General features: G+C 39.5%; 1 protein-coding gene across 2 annotated transcripts; it reads right to left on the bottom strand.

The window, feature by feature from the left end:
• Positions 1-8764: 8764 nt before the first annotated feature.
• Positions 8765-12559, bottom strand: LOC116476833 (serine/arginine-rich splicing factor 8). Of its 2 annotated transcripts, none has more exons than XM_032167193.2 (2): positions 10989-12559; positions 8765-10516 (listed from the first exon to the last, which is right to left on the bottom strand). In XM_032167193.2, the coding sequence occupies exon 1, from the start codon at positions 11942-11944 to the stop codon at positions 11096-11098; it is 849 nt and encodes a 282-aa protein (XP_032023084.1). In that variant the 5' UTR covers positions 11945-12559; the 3' UTR covers positions 8765-10516; positions 10989-11095. The 2 variants fall into 2 exon arrangements, with proteins under 2 accessions (XP_032023084.1, XP_032023083.1); XM_032167192.2 differs by having other exon boundaries at positions 10613-12252.
• Between the last annotated feature and the right edge of the window lie 4065 nt (positions 12560-16624).

Genomic DNA, 16624 nt, shown 5'->3' with positions numbered 1-16624 from the left:
ATATTCATTGACTTCTCACTGCACAGAAAAAAAAAGACAACAACCAATTATATTAATCTGATCTAATCAACAATATGAAACTATAGATAAAATAAAGTACTTACAATTTTAGATGGCCATGTGTAAGTACAGTTAAGGTAATATCATCATGAGAGGCAAGGTTAGGCCACTTGGTTCCTAAGGAGTTTCTCAGGTGGGAGAAACTTATGCAGTAGACACTTGATATTCATAAGGAATGGATCCTGATATCTTTGCAAATTCCTAATCCTAGCACTTTTCTAAATATTATCCTTATCTGGAGCCAGGGTTTTCCAGTGCATAGGCTTAATACTCCAAATCTATTGCCTGTTTGACTCTCATACCTGATCTCCCACCTAGCAGCTGTCTTTCCAGGAAATTCCTACTGCGGGCTCTGATTTGAGATTGCTCATAAGCAGCTGAAATGTCTGTTGTTAACTTAGTGAATGCCAGGGATCTGCTGTGACTGCTAGAGTCCAATCCGATTAGACAGTAGTATGAAGTGCCTGGTAGGAGTCAGATACATGTCATGTTAGCTGACACAGCAAGGAACCAAAAAGTATAATTCCTTCTCTCATAAGATTTGCATCTGGTAGGAAAGAGAGCCATTCACAGGGTTGGTTGCGAATTATGAGTGCTTTCAAAGGCTCTGTGGTCCCCAAGTTCCTCCACCCCCTGCTTACCTGAAACATCAACCACTCCAACTGCTCAGGAGTTTCTGGAGGAGTATGCATTAAGTGAGTTAAGACATTTATGCTTGCTTCATCCCCACATTCAGATCCCTGCCTTAGCTCCTACTCCCTCACTCTTACATGCCAGCCCCTTTGCTAATCTGTGAGCACATGTTCCTATCTCAGGGCATTTGCACTTGTCCCTCTGCCCACAATGATGCCCCATTCCCATGGTCACAGGCTCAAGGACCACATCCCCCAGAGGTTTCTCTAGCTATCCTATCAGATAAAGCAGCCTCTGTTACTCTCTAACCCCTTACTCTGCTTTATTTTTCCTCATAGCCCTTACAATTACTTGACATGTTATTATATATCACTCTTGATAATGAGAATAGATGCTCCAAGAGAGTTGAAACTTATCTTTTTCACTATTGTGTCCCCAATTCCAAGAACAGAGCCTGGAACAGTAGGTTCTCAGTAAATATTTATTGAATGAGTAAATGAATAAATTGGTCCTGAAATACATAGAGAGACACAATGTGAATCTTTTAAGAAGAGGCTCTGAGGGATGGGTCAAAAAAATAAAAGATTTTGGCTGGGCACAGTGGCTCACACCTGTACTCCTAGCACTTTGGGAGACCAAGGGAGGGGGGCGGATCATGAGGTCAGGAGCTCGAGACCAGTGAAACCCCCCTCTACTAAAAATACAAAAATTAGCCAGGTGTGGTGGCACGTGCCTGTAATCCCAGCTACTGAGGCTGGGGAATCTCTTGAACCCAGAAGGCAGAGGTTGCAGTGAGCAGAGATTGTGCCATTGCACTCCAGCCTGGGTGACAGAGCAAGACTCCATCTCAGAATTAAATAAATAAACAAAAGATTGTGATGAGAACAGGAAAAGATGCCCTCAGAGATCCACAGGCCTGGATGTGGTACTTTTTTGGGTGGAGGGCCCTGAACTATTAGGACACAAGGAAACTGAATGCCAGGATACCAGTAGTACAAATATTACATTTTTGTAATGTGGTACCTCTAACAATGACACCCTTTCCCTACAGCGCTCAGGTTTTCCTCTCCTTTGTCTACCTGAAACTGCTTATCTCCATAACATCCAGCACTTGCTGCGGATTAGTGAGAAGGGTCCCCAGGTGTAACCCCGACAGTTGCGACAAATCAGTGGCAATGAGGAGCAACAAGAGAATGTTAGAAATTTCATCTTGAGAGGCTGGTGAGCAGAGTGGGATCCACAAGGCAGCTGGAGTGAGGGGATATTCATTAGCCTGGTTCTATTCAACTCATGTGGGTTTCCTTCCCACTTATCTCTGCAGCCAATTCCTAACAACTGTTTGTGGTTTTCTACTTAAAGCAATGATAGGTAACTAAAACACTGAGCAAAACCCCAACTTCTAATTTCTATATGGTCACAGCTCGGTGAAATAAATGTCAGGGTGAAGTTATTTCCAAATATCTGGAAAGGACTTCTCACACATACACAAAATAGTTAGTGTAATAGTTAATCTTTACGAATAATTTAGTGTGGCCAGGTAGTCAGTCAAAACCTATAGTTAAAATTTTAAAATAAATCTTAGAGTCAAGACCTGAACACCAACCTCTACAAGTGTGCATTCAAGTATAGTTTCTAATGCACATCTTACAAATGTGGGCTTATAAGTAATAATAGCCAACATTTAGCACAAATTGTGTTTGCTTTGGTCTGAACTTGTTGTGTGCCAACTCTAGCACAGGTGCAAATAGTTAAGAGCTCCCTTTGCCCAAATAAGGAAGTGGAGAGCCAGAGGAAAGAGATGATTTACTGAAAGATTGCTCAATAAGCTAGTGAAGGAGTTCTGAAGAAAGGTTGGCTCTTCTGGCTCCTGATTGTTTTTGAAATCTTGACCTTGCCTTGGCAACATTGCAACAAGGCCAAGTACAACAAGGAGAGGAATTTGCAAATAAGTATATGTGAACTTTTGTACAAATACGTGGGTAGATCATGAGAAAAAAAAGAAGTTTCCTACTAGTGAAAGTAATAGGTAGAAGACAGTTTGGCAGTTCCTTATAAAACTAAACATACTCTTACCATATAATCCCACAAACGAGCTCTTTGGTATTTACCCAAATGAGCTGAATATTTTCCTCCACACGAAAGCGTGCACATAAATGTTTACATCATTTTTATTCATAATTGCAAAACTTGGAAGCAACCAAGATGTCCTTCAATACATGAATGAATAAATGAACTGTGATACATTCAGACAATGGAATGTTCTTTGGCAATAAAAAGAAAGGAGCTTTCAAGCCACAAGACATGGTGGAAATTTAAATGTATATTACTAAGTGAAAAAAAGCCAATCTGAAAGGCTATATACTCTGTGATCCAATTATATGACATTGTAGAAAAGGCAAAACTATAGAGGCAGTAAAAACAGTAGTGGTTGCCAGAGGTTAAGGAGGGATGAATGGGTGGAATGCAGAGGATGTTTTAGGGCAGTGAAACTACTCTGAATGATACTATAAGAGTGGATACTTATCATTATAAGTCATTTGTCCAGACTCAAAGAACGTGCAACGCCAAGACTGAATCCTAATATAAACTATGAGCTTTGGGTGATAATGGTGTGTTCATCGATTGGTTCATCAGTTGTAACAAATGCACCACTCTGGTGGAGGATGTTGCTGAGGGAGGCTATGCATATGTGGGGACAGGGTCTATAGAAGAACTCTAACTTCTGCTTAGTTTTGCCATAAACTATTCTAAAAATAAAACTCATTAATTAAAAAAAGTAATGGGTAGGGCTATGGGATTGGTGGTGAGGACAGTGGTATAACTGAGCATCACAGAAATAAAGGATATGAGAGTAGGTCTTTGCCCTCGGGCTTATCCTAGAGGTAGGGAGAATGCATAGATGCGCATAATTCTTGCTCAAATCTATCGAGCACCTCCTACTTGCCTATCACATTTACATCGCACAATATCTTCACAAAAATCCTGCACTGTAATTTTGGCCCAGAGAAAATCAACGATTTTTTTTTGAAAGTCACATGACCACAAAGTGGCAAGGCCAGATTCAATTGCTGTTCAGCTGGCTCTACATCCAGTTTTCCTCTGTAACTAACTGCTGGAAAGGTAAAAGTGGTGACTAAGGGAAAGGTTTGCTTTTCTAAACACATCACGCTTCAGAATCAACTTTGTATGCATGATACACAGCACGCCAATGGATGGGCTGAGTTTGTGACGAGAGGGAAAACATAAAACCACATCATCATTTATTTATTTCACCATTAAAAGAAAAATAAGAGGCTGTGAGGGAGGACATGATGGAAGGAATAATTAACAGAGAATCATTATTACTATCCAGAGTAATTGCCTTCCTAGAATTTCTCATAACAAGGATGCAAGGTCATTTGTAATGGACAAACAGAGGCACACGTTCCTGGGAGTCTCTCTTTGATAGGGAGGAAGGAAACCCTCGGCAGCTCTGGAGCCATGCCAGGGAAGCTTGCTGCACAGCTGGGTGCCAATATAAGGAGTGGCTTGGGCCCAGGGAAATCTATCTTGGTTCATCACAGTCACCACTTTGGCACAGGCCTCTTGACCCTTCATGTACTGATGGGAGGACTCAAGTGGCAGGAAGAGGCAGAAACGCAGGGGAACAGAGGGGAAAGCAGTGGGAGGACTCGGAGTAGAAAGCTGCATGCTTTCAGGACTGGCCTTTAGCTTCATCTCAACACTGCGGTTTTGTGGCAGCCAATCTGAGAATCTAGTTCAGCAGTATGAACTGCTTTCATAGGGCCCTCCACTACAGCTACTTAAACCTTTTTATTTTTTACCTCAGATGTTGTTACAACAGAGTTTTCTCCACCCTTTGAATACCACCTAAGGGACTGATTGTCTTCTTTGGCCAATGGCAAGGCTCCAGTCCCCAGAGACATTACCTAACCCACTAACCTGAGGCCCATCTTACATCAGGAGGCCTAATAGGAGGTGGGCGGAGCTTCTCCCACACAGTATCCTAACAGTGGACATTCTCTCCAACATCCAGAACCTTACTCCATAGTTCTGGTTATACTGTGAAAAGAGAAATCCCTCTCTGAACATCCTTTCCAGCACCCAATAAGGAATAGCACAGAGCCTTTGTTGTAACTAAGTTCCCCAGACCCCTCTAGACCCAAGCAGGCTTCCTCAAGTCTCCTTTCTTCTCTGTAGTACATGGCTGGGACTCGGCCCATCTTCTTCACCTCTTTCTATGTTCACCCACCTTATTCTTTAATTTCCATCCTGGTGGAAGAGGGAGTTAAAATCTCCCTACCTGCCTACTTCCTTGCTACTCCAAAGGGAGAACAAAGGCTTCACTCCTTACTGCTGCAGGGAAGCAGAAGTCAATACACACACATACACACTTACACAGACACACACACAATTTTAGTACCTTACAAAGCTCGTCTGAATGTCATTAGACTAATTTTCCACTCCTGTCTCAGATGGTAATTATAGGTCCTTGTTATGGTTTAGAATATTTTCCCCTCCAAAACTCATAGCTCACTGCAGCCTTAAACTCCTGGACTCCAGGGATCCTCTCACCTCAGCCTCCTGAGTAGCTAGGAATACAGGCATGCGCTACCACGCCCAGCTTGGGAACTTAAAAATAGTGTTGATACCTACGTCCTACTTCCAGAGATACTGATTTAATTGGTTGAGAACCAGCAACCTATGGAGAACAGTGGTTTTCAAACTTTAGTGCATATTATAATCACCTGGGGAGCTTGTTAAACCAGATTGCTGGGTCCTATCTTAGAGTTTCTAATTCGGTAGGTCTGGGAAGTGAGGCCCTAGAATTGGCCTCACCAATTCTGGAATTTTCTAACACGTTTCCAGGTGATACTGATTCTGCTGTTGCAAGGAGGGGAACGACACTTTGAGAAACACTGATGTTTCATATCAAGTTCCCACAGGAGAATCACAATGGAGTTTTCTACATCCTTGCTACTTAAAGAATGGTTCATGACCAGCAGCACTGACAATACCTGGGATTTTATTAAACATGCAGAATCTCAGGCCCCAGACCAAACTCACTGAATTGAAATCTGCATTTTAACATGATCCCCACAGGATTCAAATGTACATTTCTGTTTGAGAACCACTGTTCTGGGTTTCTGAAGCAAATCCATGCTGTATTTAGTAGATAATTCTCCTCTTGAGTAAATGACAGTTCTCCACTGGAAGCTCTTCACTTGCTCTTGGGCCCTGGCAGAGATAAAAAAAAAAACTTGACCATAGGTGAGCATATGACCTGAGCCTCCCATCATGAGCTGGGTGATGACTGACCCAACAAGACACAAAGTGAGTCACAGCTGCCAGCTCTCTGCCCTCAAGCAGAAATAAGACTGAAATGACCAAGATGGGACATGCTCTGAAGACACAAGTAAATCACATAAGCAGGTGACTTATACTCCCCAGCATGCCTGCTCTTGCCACACTGCTATCCTCTTCCAATCTTCACATATAGCCTTGTAGGGAATTCTCTGGTAAGCAACTGATTGAGGAAGAAAAATTATCAAGCTGAGTTACAAATGGCTGTGCATAAGTGGCTACAACCATTAGCGTGGGTCATGGTGGCATTGTAACCTACACAGTATGTCCCTGAGCAATTCTGGAGAAGGGAAAAACCGTTCAAGGGGTAGAACTTTCAGTATCTCATCTTGTTATCCACTTCTCCTGGAAGAGGAACACCAAGAATAGCCAAGCCACTCTTGATGAAGACAAGATGAGAGAACTTGCTTTATTAGATATCAAGGTTTATTATAAAGCTGAAGTAATTAAGACAGTATTAGGTGCAGGCATGGAAAAAATATACTAATAGGGGCCAAGGCAGACAGATCACTTGAGCTCAGGAGTTCAAGACCAGTCTAGGCAACATGGCAAAACCTCATCTCCGCAAAAAATACAAAAGTTAGCTGGATGTGGTGGTGTGTGCCTGTAGTCCCAGCTACTTGGGAGGCTGAAGTGAGATGATGACTTGTGCCCCAAAATCTGCAGTTAGCCAAGATCACACCACCGCACTCCAGCCTGGGCAACAGAACAAGATTCTGTCTCTGTCCGTCTCTCTCTCTCTATATATATATAATTACCTTATATATATTTATATATTATATATAAGTATACATAATATATAATATATGAAATATAAATAAAATATATTTTAGACTATGTATAAATTTATTCTATTTATATAAAATTATATATATTTGTTATATATTATAGAGACTATATATCTTTTATATCTTCTATATATGATATCTACATCTTTATATATGTATGTGTATACATGTATATATACACACACGGTATGTATATGTATATGTATATATCTCAATAGAAATAAATAGTGAATCCAGAAGTAAACTTAACCAGTATGGATACTAATATATGGTAGAGGTGGCAGATTAGATAGGAAGGGAGTTTTCAATAAATAGTGCTTAGAAAATTGATATCCAAGTAGGAAAAAAATTGTTAGATTTTTACCTCACCACATGCACAAAAATCAATTTCAGTTGTGTTAAAGTTCTAAATGCTGAAAGACAATACTATACTGAGTATAGGAAATAAGATATGAAACTATCTTTACTACCTCAAATTAGGAAACAAGACACATAAAACACTAACCACAAAATGTTTGAAGAATGTAGCTACATTAGTGTAAAAACAACTCATCAAAAGACATCATAAAGTGAATTAAAAAACAAGCCACAGAATGGGAAAATGTATTTATAGGACATAAAGACAAATAGGAACCAGATACATAGAAAATACCTTTAAATTGTTAAGAAAAGACAGGTGACCCAATAGGAAGGTGGACAAATTATTGAAAAGGCATTTCACAAAGGAGGATATCCAAGTGGCTAAAAAACAAACAAATAAAAAGGTACAACTTTTTGGTAATCAGGGTAAAGAAAATTAAAACCAAATGAAATACCACTATATACCCATCAGATTTGCAAATATTAAAAGGTCTGACATTAACAAGTGTTAATGAGGATGTGGAGCAAGCAGAATTCTCATCAACTGATGATAATAGTATATATTGGTAGAACTACTTTGGAAAATAGTTGAAAATTATCTAACAAAATTGAATATGTACTTGATCTATAACCCAGCAAATGCACTTTTGGGATTGATACCTGAAATGTATATACACATGTACATCAGGTTATATGTATAAAAATATTCATTGCTTCCTTATTCAGAATAACTAAAATGGCAAACAACCCAGATGTCCATCAATAGAACAGTAAAAACTGAATTATGATTTATTCATTAGTAAAACACTACACAGCATCAAAAATAAACTTAGCCACATGCAACAATAGAGAATCTTAAAGACATAATATTGAGCAAAATAATCAGTACACACAAAATTCCACTTACACAAAACTCAAAAACAAAATTAAGCAATATTTTTAGAAATGCACTTATAAATGATGACTGACCCACTATCAAGGAAAGTATTTAACATTGCTCTGAAAGTTCTGGAAATTCTTGATTTTCCTTTCTCAATTTCTACACCCATCACCACCCCCAGTCTTCCCTAACTCACTAAACAGCACCCTCATCCATTTAGCATTTTAAGCCAGTGAGAAGTCATCCTTAATTCTGCTTTTTCATTAATTTCCATACTTCTAATCTATTACGTGTCTTATTAGATCTAAGATCAACATATTTCCTGAATATGTCTATTTATGTCCATTTCCAGCACTACCACCGAAGTCTAAGCAATCGTCACCTTTCTTTCTGGATTACTGCAATAGCCTCACAGCTTCCACTCTTGACCACATACACTCCATTCTGCACTCAGCCCTCATAGTGATCATTATAAAGGATAAAATGGTGTGGCCAGTTAGCTCAGTTGGTTAGATCATGGTACTAATAAAATGTAAAACATGTCACATCACTCTTCTTCATGGGTTCATGTCCTCTGTGTGTCAGGTCTTCCACGTGTAGAGGTAGGGTATTTTCACACCTTCAATGACAACTACACATTTCTGCTCCAACAGGTCCAAAATTGTTTCTATGTTTCAAAGTTGTTGTTTGTTTGTTTTCCTTTTTTCTTTTTCTTGAGATGGAGTTTTGCTCTTGTTGCCCCGGCTGGAGTGCAATGGTGTGATCTTGGCTCACCACAACCTCTGACTCCCAGTTCCAAGCGATTATCCTGCCTCAGCCTCCGAGCAGCTGGGATTATAGGCATGCGCCACCACGCCTGGCTAATTTTTGTATTTTTAGTAGAGACGGGGTTTCACCATGCTGGTCAGGCTGGTCTTGAACTCCTGACCTCAGGTGATCCATCTGCCTTGGCCTCCCAAAGTGCTGGGATTACAGGCGCCAGCCACCATGCCTGGCCACAGGTTTCAAAGTTTTTAATGTATAAAGAGCTGCTGATTTTAATATCATATTTTGGTCACATGTTTAAGATGTTCTACAGATATTTTTGCTTCAAAGCTTCAAACTCCAGCTATGCCTGGGTCTCATTCCACCCCCAGAAATTGACAGTGCTCCCCTATCCTTAGGGCTGCCCCGTCCCCGTCCCACTCGGTCCCATTTAATAAATATAGCTCACCTCCCTTCGCCACCTGCTGGACGTGAGTGGCTACTACGATGCCATGGGTGTCCTGATTTTTTATTTCTCAGACAGGACTGCTGTGTGTGTGTCTTTGGATTCTACGTAGATTTATATTTGTAAAATATTACATTTCTCATAAACAGAAGAAATGTCATTATCATAAAATTTAGATTCTGGAGTCTGTATATGAAAGCAATATTAACTACTAACTGTTATAACAACAAAATGTGGGATGTATATCTACAGACCACAGCCACCTTGCCAGTTCATTCAAGAATCGAATCCTGGATTTAGCAGTTTCTGCACAAAGGGAATGAAATATTTTTAATTGATAATTCAGTCAAAAATATTAATGAAGATCTATATGATTGAAAGAATAAATTTATTCAATTGGCTCCAATGTAATCCTATTGTCACTAGATCATTGACACCAAATTGTTATTTTTCCCTTTGCTAGTAAAGGTATAAGCAGAAACAATTGCAAAAGAACACATAACATCTAGTAGGGATAATGATGAAAGCCAAAAATGGATTATTTGAAAATAATTTTAGAAGTAAAAAAACCATAGATATGAGGAGAAAAGAGAGAAACTACAAATAAACTGCATTGTGATAAAACAATAAAGGACATAGCTAAAAGCCTATTAAGGATTTTTTAAAAATTATATTTTGAGAAACACTTGGTGCTAATAATTTTCTCAAAAGTACAAATATCCAAAAGTCATACAGAAAATAAAACAACCTACTTTCCACCAAAAGTTTCTAATTTTATTTTGAGAGAAGATAACACCAAGAAAACAATTTTAACTACAGAAACAATGGTTAGCGTAAAAAATTAATAATAAAAAAGATACACCATGTTATAAGTACTTAACAAACTTATAAACTATTTCTTCCATACCATTCTCTATATTTTAAGTTCACACATGTTGATATGATCAGATTTACAATTTTTCAGAAAAGACGGGGGAAAAGGTGTGATTATCATCAGCTAGATGTGCTCACTGCATGCTCCATTATTTATCTGCAAGGCCTGGGTGACTGGAAGTGCAGTTGACAGGCATTTTAATAAACTGGACAGCCATTTGTTCTTCAGGACAAGGCGTGTTTTCCCCAGAAGCAATCAGAAGAAAACAGGAAGCAGCTCAGCACTCTGCACTGCAACAGGCCACCTTAATAGCTAACCAGCATCACTCAACTGCTACGCAGCCGGGCCTGGTGCACAAAAACACAAAAGAGATTAGACCTGTATTTGCTAAAAACCCACTCCTTTCACATGAAAAATCTTTATACAAATTTGGGTCATACTACCTTTGAGACCTGGAGGTAAATAAAATTATCCATATTAATTTACACCACCTTTTGTAGGTTTTTAAGGAATGAAGGCAATGTTGAAGCAATGTCTTGACAGCGTTAGACTGTGTGTAATGGCTGCACACGTTTCCTTAAAAGTCAGGAGGCCACAAATTAGGTTACCAATCTGTTCATTTCAAACCAAAACAGTCATCACTATAGAAATAAAAATAAATTTTTGCCTCAAATATCCAAACCCAATAATGTAATCTTAGATCGTTCACCTCCTAAGTTACAAGAAAATGTGAATAACAACAAAACGGCACATAGAATGAATTTTGCCACCTGATGCAACGCTTCAAACTGGTAAAAAGGTAGAAAAGTGTGACACAACCTTTTCAATAGGCAGCCTCTTCTTCCAGGGACGTTGCTTCCATAGACTGAGTATGTGATCCTTTTCCCCAAGTCCTCCATCACGTTGCTTCCTGATGCATCATTTTCTTAAGAGGACATCTGTCCTTCCTCTTCAGGAGACTTGGGGGGCCTCTTGGATCGCGACCTGGACTTGGATTTCCTCTTGGATACCCGGGGAGGACTCCCGGTCACAGATGAAGACCTGGACCGTGAGCGAGACCTGGAGACCGAGGAGGACTTGGATCGTCGCGCAGAGCTCGATTTGGAGGTTGATGCAGAGCGAGAGCTAGTGGAGGATCCAGACTTCGAGTGAGACCGGCTGCTGTGATATCGGCTGTAGCGAGAGTTACTGTAACCAGATGAGCTGTAGTGAGATCCGCCGTAGCGAGATTCCCTGTAGCGAGATCTGCTGTAGGGAGAGCGGCTGTAGTGCGACCGGCTGTGAGGAGATCGGCTGTAGGGAGACCGGCTATAGCGAGAACTCCTGTAGCGAGATCGGCTGCGGGACCTGGAGCAGCTGGGACCCCGGGATCGGCTGCGATGTCGCCGCCTGGGGCTGCGGCTCCGCCGCCCGTAGCTGCGGCTCCGCCGTCCGTAGCGGCCGCCTCCGGACCTGCCGCGTGGCTCTCCCTGGCGGCTGCGGGGCAGGTCCCGGCGGCCATAGCGCGCCACCTGCACCCGCAGCTCGCGTCCGTCCAGCTCCGCCCCGTCCATGGCGGCTTCGGCGTCTTGGGCGTCGCGCCGGTCGTGAAAGCGGACGAAGGCGAAGCCCCGGGGCGCCTTGGTGTGGGGCTCCCGCGGGATGTACACGTCGCCCACGCGCCCGTACTTCTCGAACACGCGCCTCAAGCTGTCGGGAGAGGTGCGGTAGGTCAGGTTGTCCACCTTGAGGGTGATCATGCCGTCCACGTCGGGAGGGGGGCGGCCGCAGCTCATGGCTCCGAGAGCAGCCCAGGCCCGGAAACTGGCGCTGCTCTGGGCGCTGACGGTGCGACCTGCGTTCCTTTCTCGCGGTTGCGCCCCGCGTGGGGACGCCGGGAAAGGCCGGGCGGAGAGGCGGGCCGCGGAGCTCCGCAGGGAGCGCCCTGGAGCAGCAACTTACAAATTCCCAATTTCAGGCCAAATACTGCAGGACCCAGAGGAAGGTTTCCTTTTGGTAGCTGAACTCCAAATGAAGCCAGGTCCCGAAGATCCTGGCCTTGTACCTGGGCAATATCGTAACCTAATCAGCGCCCAGCTAATGTAATCACTGGGCTGGGTTTACATTAGACGTCCCACCCTCCCGTGCCCCTCCCTATTATTCTACATTTTAAACCAATCTTAAGAACAAAGCTAACTGATTAAAGGTCAATTTATGGGAACAGGCAATCCAGACAAATATTAAACAAAAGAAACCTAGGATAGCAATATTAATATCCAGTTTATTGATAGGATCAAAGGAGCATATTTTATAGTTATTGAAAAGAAAATTCACTAGGAAAACATTACAGTGATGAACTTAACGCACCTAAACACATAACAGTGACACATAGCCAAGACTGAGAGTTATAAGGTAAAACTGAAAAATCTGCACTCATGATGGAAGTTTTTTTTTCCCCGTAACACCGTTTTCTCAGAAATCAATAGTGCAGAGAACAAAACTAGTAATGCTATAATAATTTGCACAACATACAACAATTTTGATCATATAACCTGCAACAACCAAAAATATGTAGAAAACACTCACAAGAATTTCCCAATACAAAACTACAAAATAAATGTCAATTAAAATTTAATAGGTCGATAAATTGAGCACATCTGGACCTCAGTGAAATAATGTTGAAGATTAAAAATAGAAAAACCTGAATCCAATCATATTTACTTGAAAATTAATAACCACATTTCTAAAACATTTTTTATGTTGAAGTCAAGCAATTAGTAAAACAAAACCAAAACAAAAAATAAAACATTAAAATAAAAATAGAATTACAAATAAACAAAAGGGACAATATGTTTTTTTAAAAAGATGATTAATAAAACTGAAATCTAACACTTTTAAAGAAAAAAAAATCTAGCAATACTGATGAAGAAATACAGTTTCTAGATCTGGAAAGGAAATATACAGAAAGGGCCTAGAGCATCTTGGAGTGCTGGAAAATAAGGATATGATAAATAGAAAACAAACAAAAGCATTGATGAGGTAATTTTAGAGGGGTACAAAAACCAATAAAACAGCCCCCAATGGCCAAATCTTGAACAATTTAAGGAACAAACTAAAATACTACTATATCATATTACAAAATGTAAAATAAATGTTAATCTGTGCTGTTGTAAATAAATGATTAAATAAATTAACACATTGGAGAGAAGAGAGAAAACTCTTCTGCAGGAGAATTCTAAATTAATTAAATTAATTAAAATGTTGCTGATTTTGAAAATGTTATGTAACCTTATATACATAGAATTGTGCTTTTTATATTTAAAATGTATTTTGTGTTTTATTTCCCTCATCTATGTGTTCCGTGTAGCTGTACTTGATCCTGTTACCTTGCAGTAAGGCATTCAATGGTATAAATGTTTGTGCTGTTGATGGGCACTTGGGTTGTTTCCACTTTTGGCCTCTTGCAGTGTTGCTCAGAACACGCTTGGACATGTATACTGGAGCTCATGCGTCCTCTTAGGTATGAATGGATCCCTTGTCATAGAATACAGGCAGCCCACTGTAACCTCTGGCTTCAGCATCAGTTAATTCAGCCAACTGTGGGTAGAAATTATTCAGAAAAAAAAAAAACAATAAAAATAAATAGAATATAATATGGTAAACAATTATTTACATAGCATTTTCATCATAATGTAAGTAATCTAGAGATGACTTAAAGTATATTGGAAGATATGTATAGGTTACATGCGCATACCAAGCCATTTTATACATGGACTTGAAAATCCTCAGAATCCTCAGGGGTTACTAAGGACCAAACCCCATCCACCTGCAGAATATCAAGGGACAACTGTATGTGAATTCAAACTTTACCATGCCTGATTGTTTTTCAACAGTTTTTATCAATTTACACACAGGATAGCTGTGTATGAGGGTGCTCAGTGCTCTTCACTTTTGCAAACCTTTGGTGAATATCAGACTTTTTAGTTTTAGCCAGTTAGGTGAGGGCATTAAGATTTGTTTTACCTATGATTTTGTCCCCACACAACAGCCTGGGGTGACACAGTGAGACTTTGTCACTTAGAACTTAAAAAAAAGAAAAAATTCATTTCCCTAACTACAAATGAGAGTGAGTAATTTTTTCATGTTTATTGGCCATTTGGATATTCTCACTCATAAGCTGCCTATTACGTATTTTGTCCATTTTTCTGTTGGGCTGGCGTTCTCTGCACTAGCTCTTTATATATAATGGATATCAGCTCTTTGCTGGATATGAGTAATACAATATCGGTTCACACTCCTTGGTTTGTCATTTCTCTCTTTTTTTCGTCTCTTTTGATGAACAGAAATCCCTCTTTATTTCTAATAGCAAAATATTATTTAAAATAGCTCACATACATGGTGACTATAACATGGCAAACACTGTTCAATTTACTCTTCGTACAGTAAATCATTTAATTCTTATGACCTATAAAAAAACCTTACCTTTAATTTTCAGATGACAGAACTGAGTCATGGAGACATTAAGTCACTTGTTCAAGGTGGTAGAGCTAGCATTGTTAGAGTCTAGCACTGTTAGAGTCAAATATTTAAATGACAACCCCCAAAACGATGCCTTAAAACAAAAAAAAAGACTTCTCCCTTATCAAACTGTAATATTTGAGCTGATATCAACAGTACCTCTAAGCACAGATACTGAGACCAGACACAGATACATGTACAGTTGACCCTGGAACAATGAGGGGGTTCAGGGTGCTGAACCCCTGTGCAGTTGAAACTCCTCAAATACTTTTGACTCCTCCCAAAACTGAACTACTAAGAGCCTGCTGTTGACTGGAAGTCTTACAGATATCAATGGTTGATTAACACAGATTTTGTATGTGACATGTACTAAATACTGTATTCTTACAGTAAAGAAAACTAGAGAAAAGAAAATGTTACTAAGAAAATCATAAGGAGGAGAAAATGTATTTACTATACTGTACTATATTTATGGATACCTTAACTGTTTACAAGATGAATAGCCTGTCTGAAATGGCTGGCAACCTCACTGCAGACCTCAATGTACACTACACATCAAGCAATTCATCATTTTCTTTTACTGTCATGACTTTTCTCTGCTTCTTGGGAACATTTCCAGCATCACTAGTGGCACTTCGTATGGGCCCCATAATATTATTCAAGCTTTAGGATATTGTCCTAAACATGATACTCAAGAGATCTTTTTACTGTGATAGACAATTTGCCAGAGAGAAAAAAATTGCTCAGGCAGAGATGATTAGCGTCCTGCAGCATTTTAAGAGGATATTTACAACACGAGCTCACTGCAATGGCAAAAGGAAGAGGCTACAAAATTCTTACAATAATACAGTATTACTATAGTTAATTTTATGCAGTTATGATTTAATACTATATCTTTACATTTGTTTACACTTATCTCAACTTCAAATGGCATTATGTATGGTCTGTGTGTGTGTGTAAATTCTGATAAATTTTAACTTTTTGTAGCAGGATTGTACATATTTTATGGTAGTAAATGTTAAAATACACTAATATCTATAAATATTTTATGTATTCATGACACACCTAATTTTTTCTTATATTTTTCCATATTTCTAGAGTACAAGATACATCTGGGAGTTTTCTCAAATTGTTCTAAATCTCCAAAAAATTTACCAATACGGTCGTGGAAAAAAAAATCCCTGTATAAGTGGACCCATGCACTTCTTTTGTTCAAAGCTCAACTGTATATGTGGGAGTCTGTATATAATAAAGGTGGCTTACCAATCCCATGAAAAGCAATTGACAATTCAATAAGGGATATTGATATTGGGGGGAAAAATAAAATAGAGCTCTACCTTACACTACTTAGAAGAGTAAATTAGTGATGGATTAAAGACTGTGTAAAAGAGAACTTTAGGGCTATTTGAGAATATATTGAAAAATGTGTTTATGAATTCAAGGTGGGAAAATTAAAGAAGAGCCAAAAGCACAAACCACGATGAAAATTTCTGACATTTAACTCATTCCAGTGTAATGATGACATAAAAAATTGAGACAAGATACAGGCTGGAAGAACAGTTTTGTCATATGTAAAATAGACAATGAATAAGTATCCTGAAAACTTCTACAGATCAATAAAAACAATGAGTCAACCCAAAAGAAGGGATTGAAGCCTCAGAAAAGGTAACTCAGAAAAAAGGGAAATCCAAATGGCCAATAAATATGAGGAGATGTACAAGATCACTAGTAATTGAGAAAATGCAATGAGACATTTTTTCTCAATTTAAATTAGAAAAAGTGAAATGATCAGATGGTGTAAAAATGGGCCAAGATATGGGGAAACCAGAACTGTCCCACTGATAATGGAGACAGAAATTGTAGACTGACCTAGCTATTCTTAGAATAATTGAAAACAAATATCAGTATAACCAAGGAACTCTAGTTCTATGCACACAGCTGTTCAAGAAAGTGTTGTT

The sequence above is a fragment of the Hylobates moloch genome, unplaced genomic scaffold (genome assembly GCF_009828535.3).
Source record: "Hylobates moloch isolate HMO894 unplaced genomic scaffold, HMol_V3 SCAFFOLD_11, whole genome shotgun sequence".
NCBI lineage: Eukaryota > Metazoa > Chordata > Mammalia > Primates > Hylobatidae > Hylobates > Hylobates moloch.
This window is presented reverse-complemented; position numbering and strand designations above follow the sequence as displayed.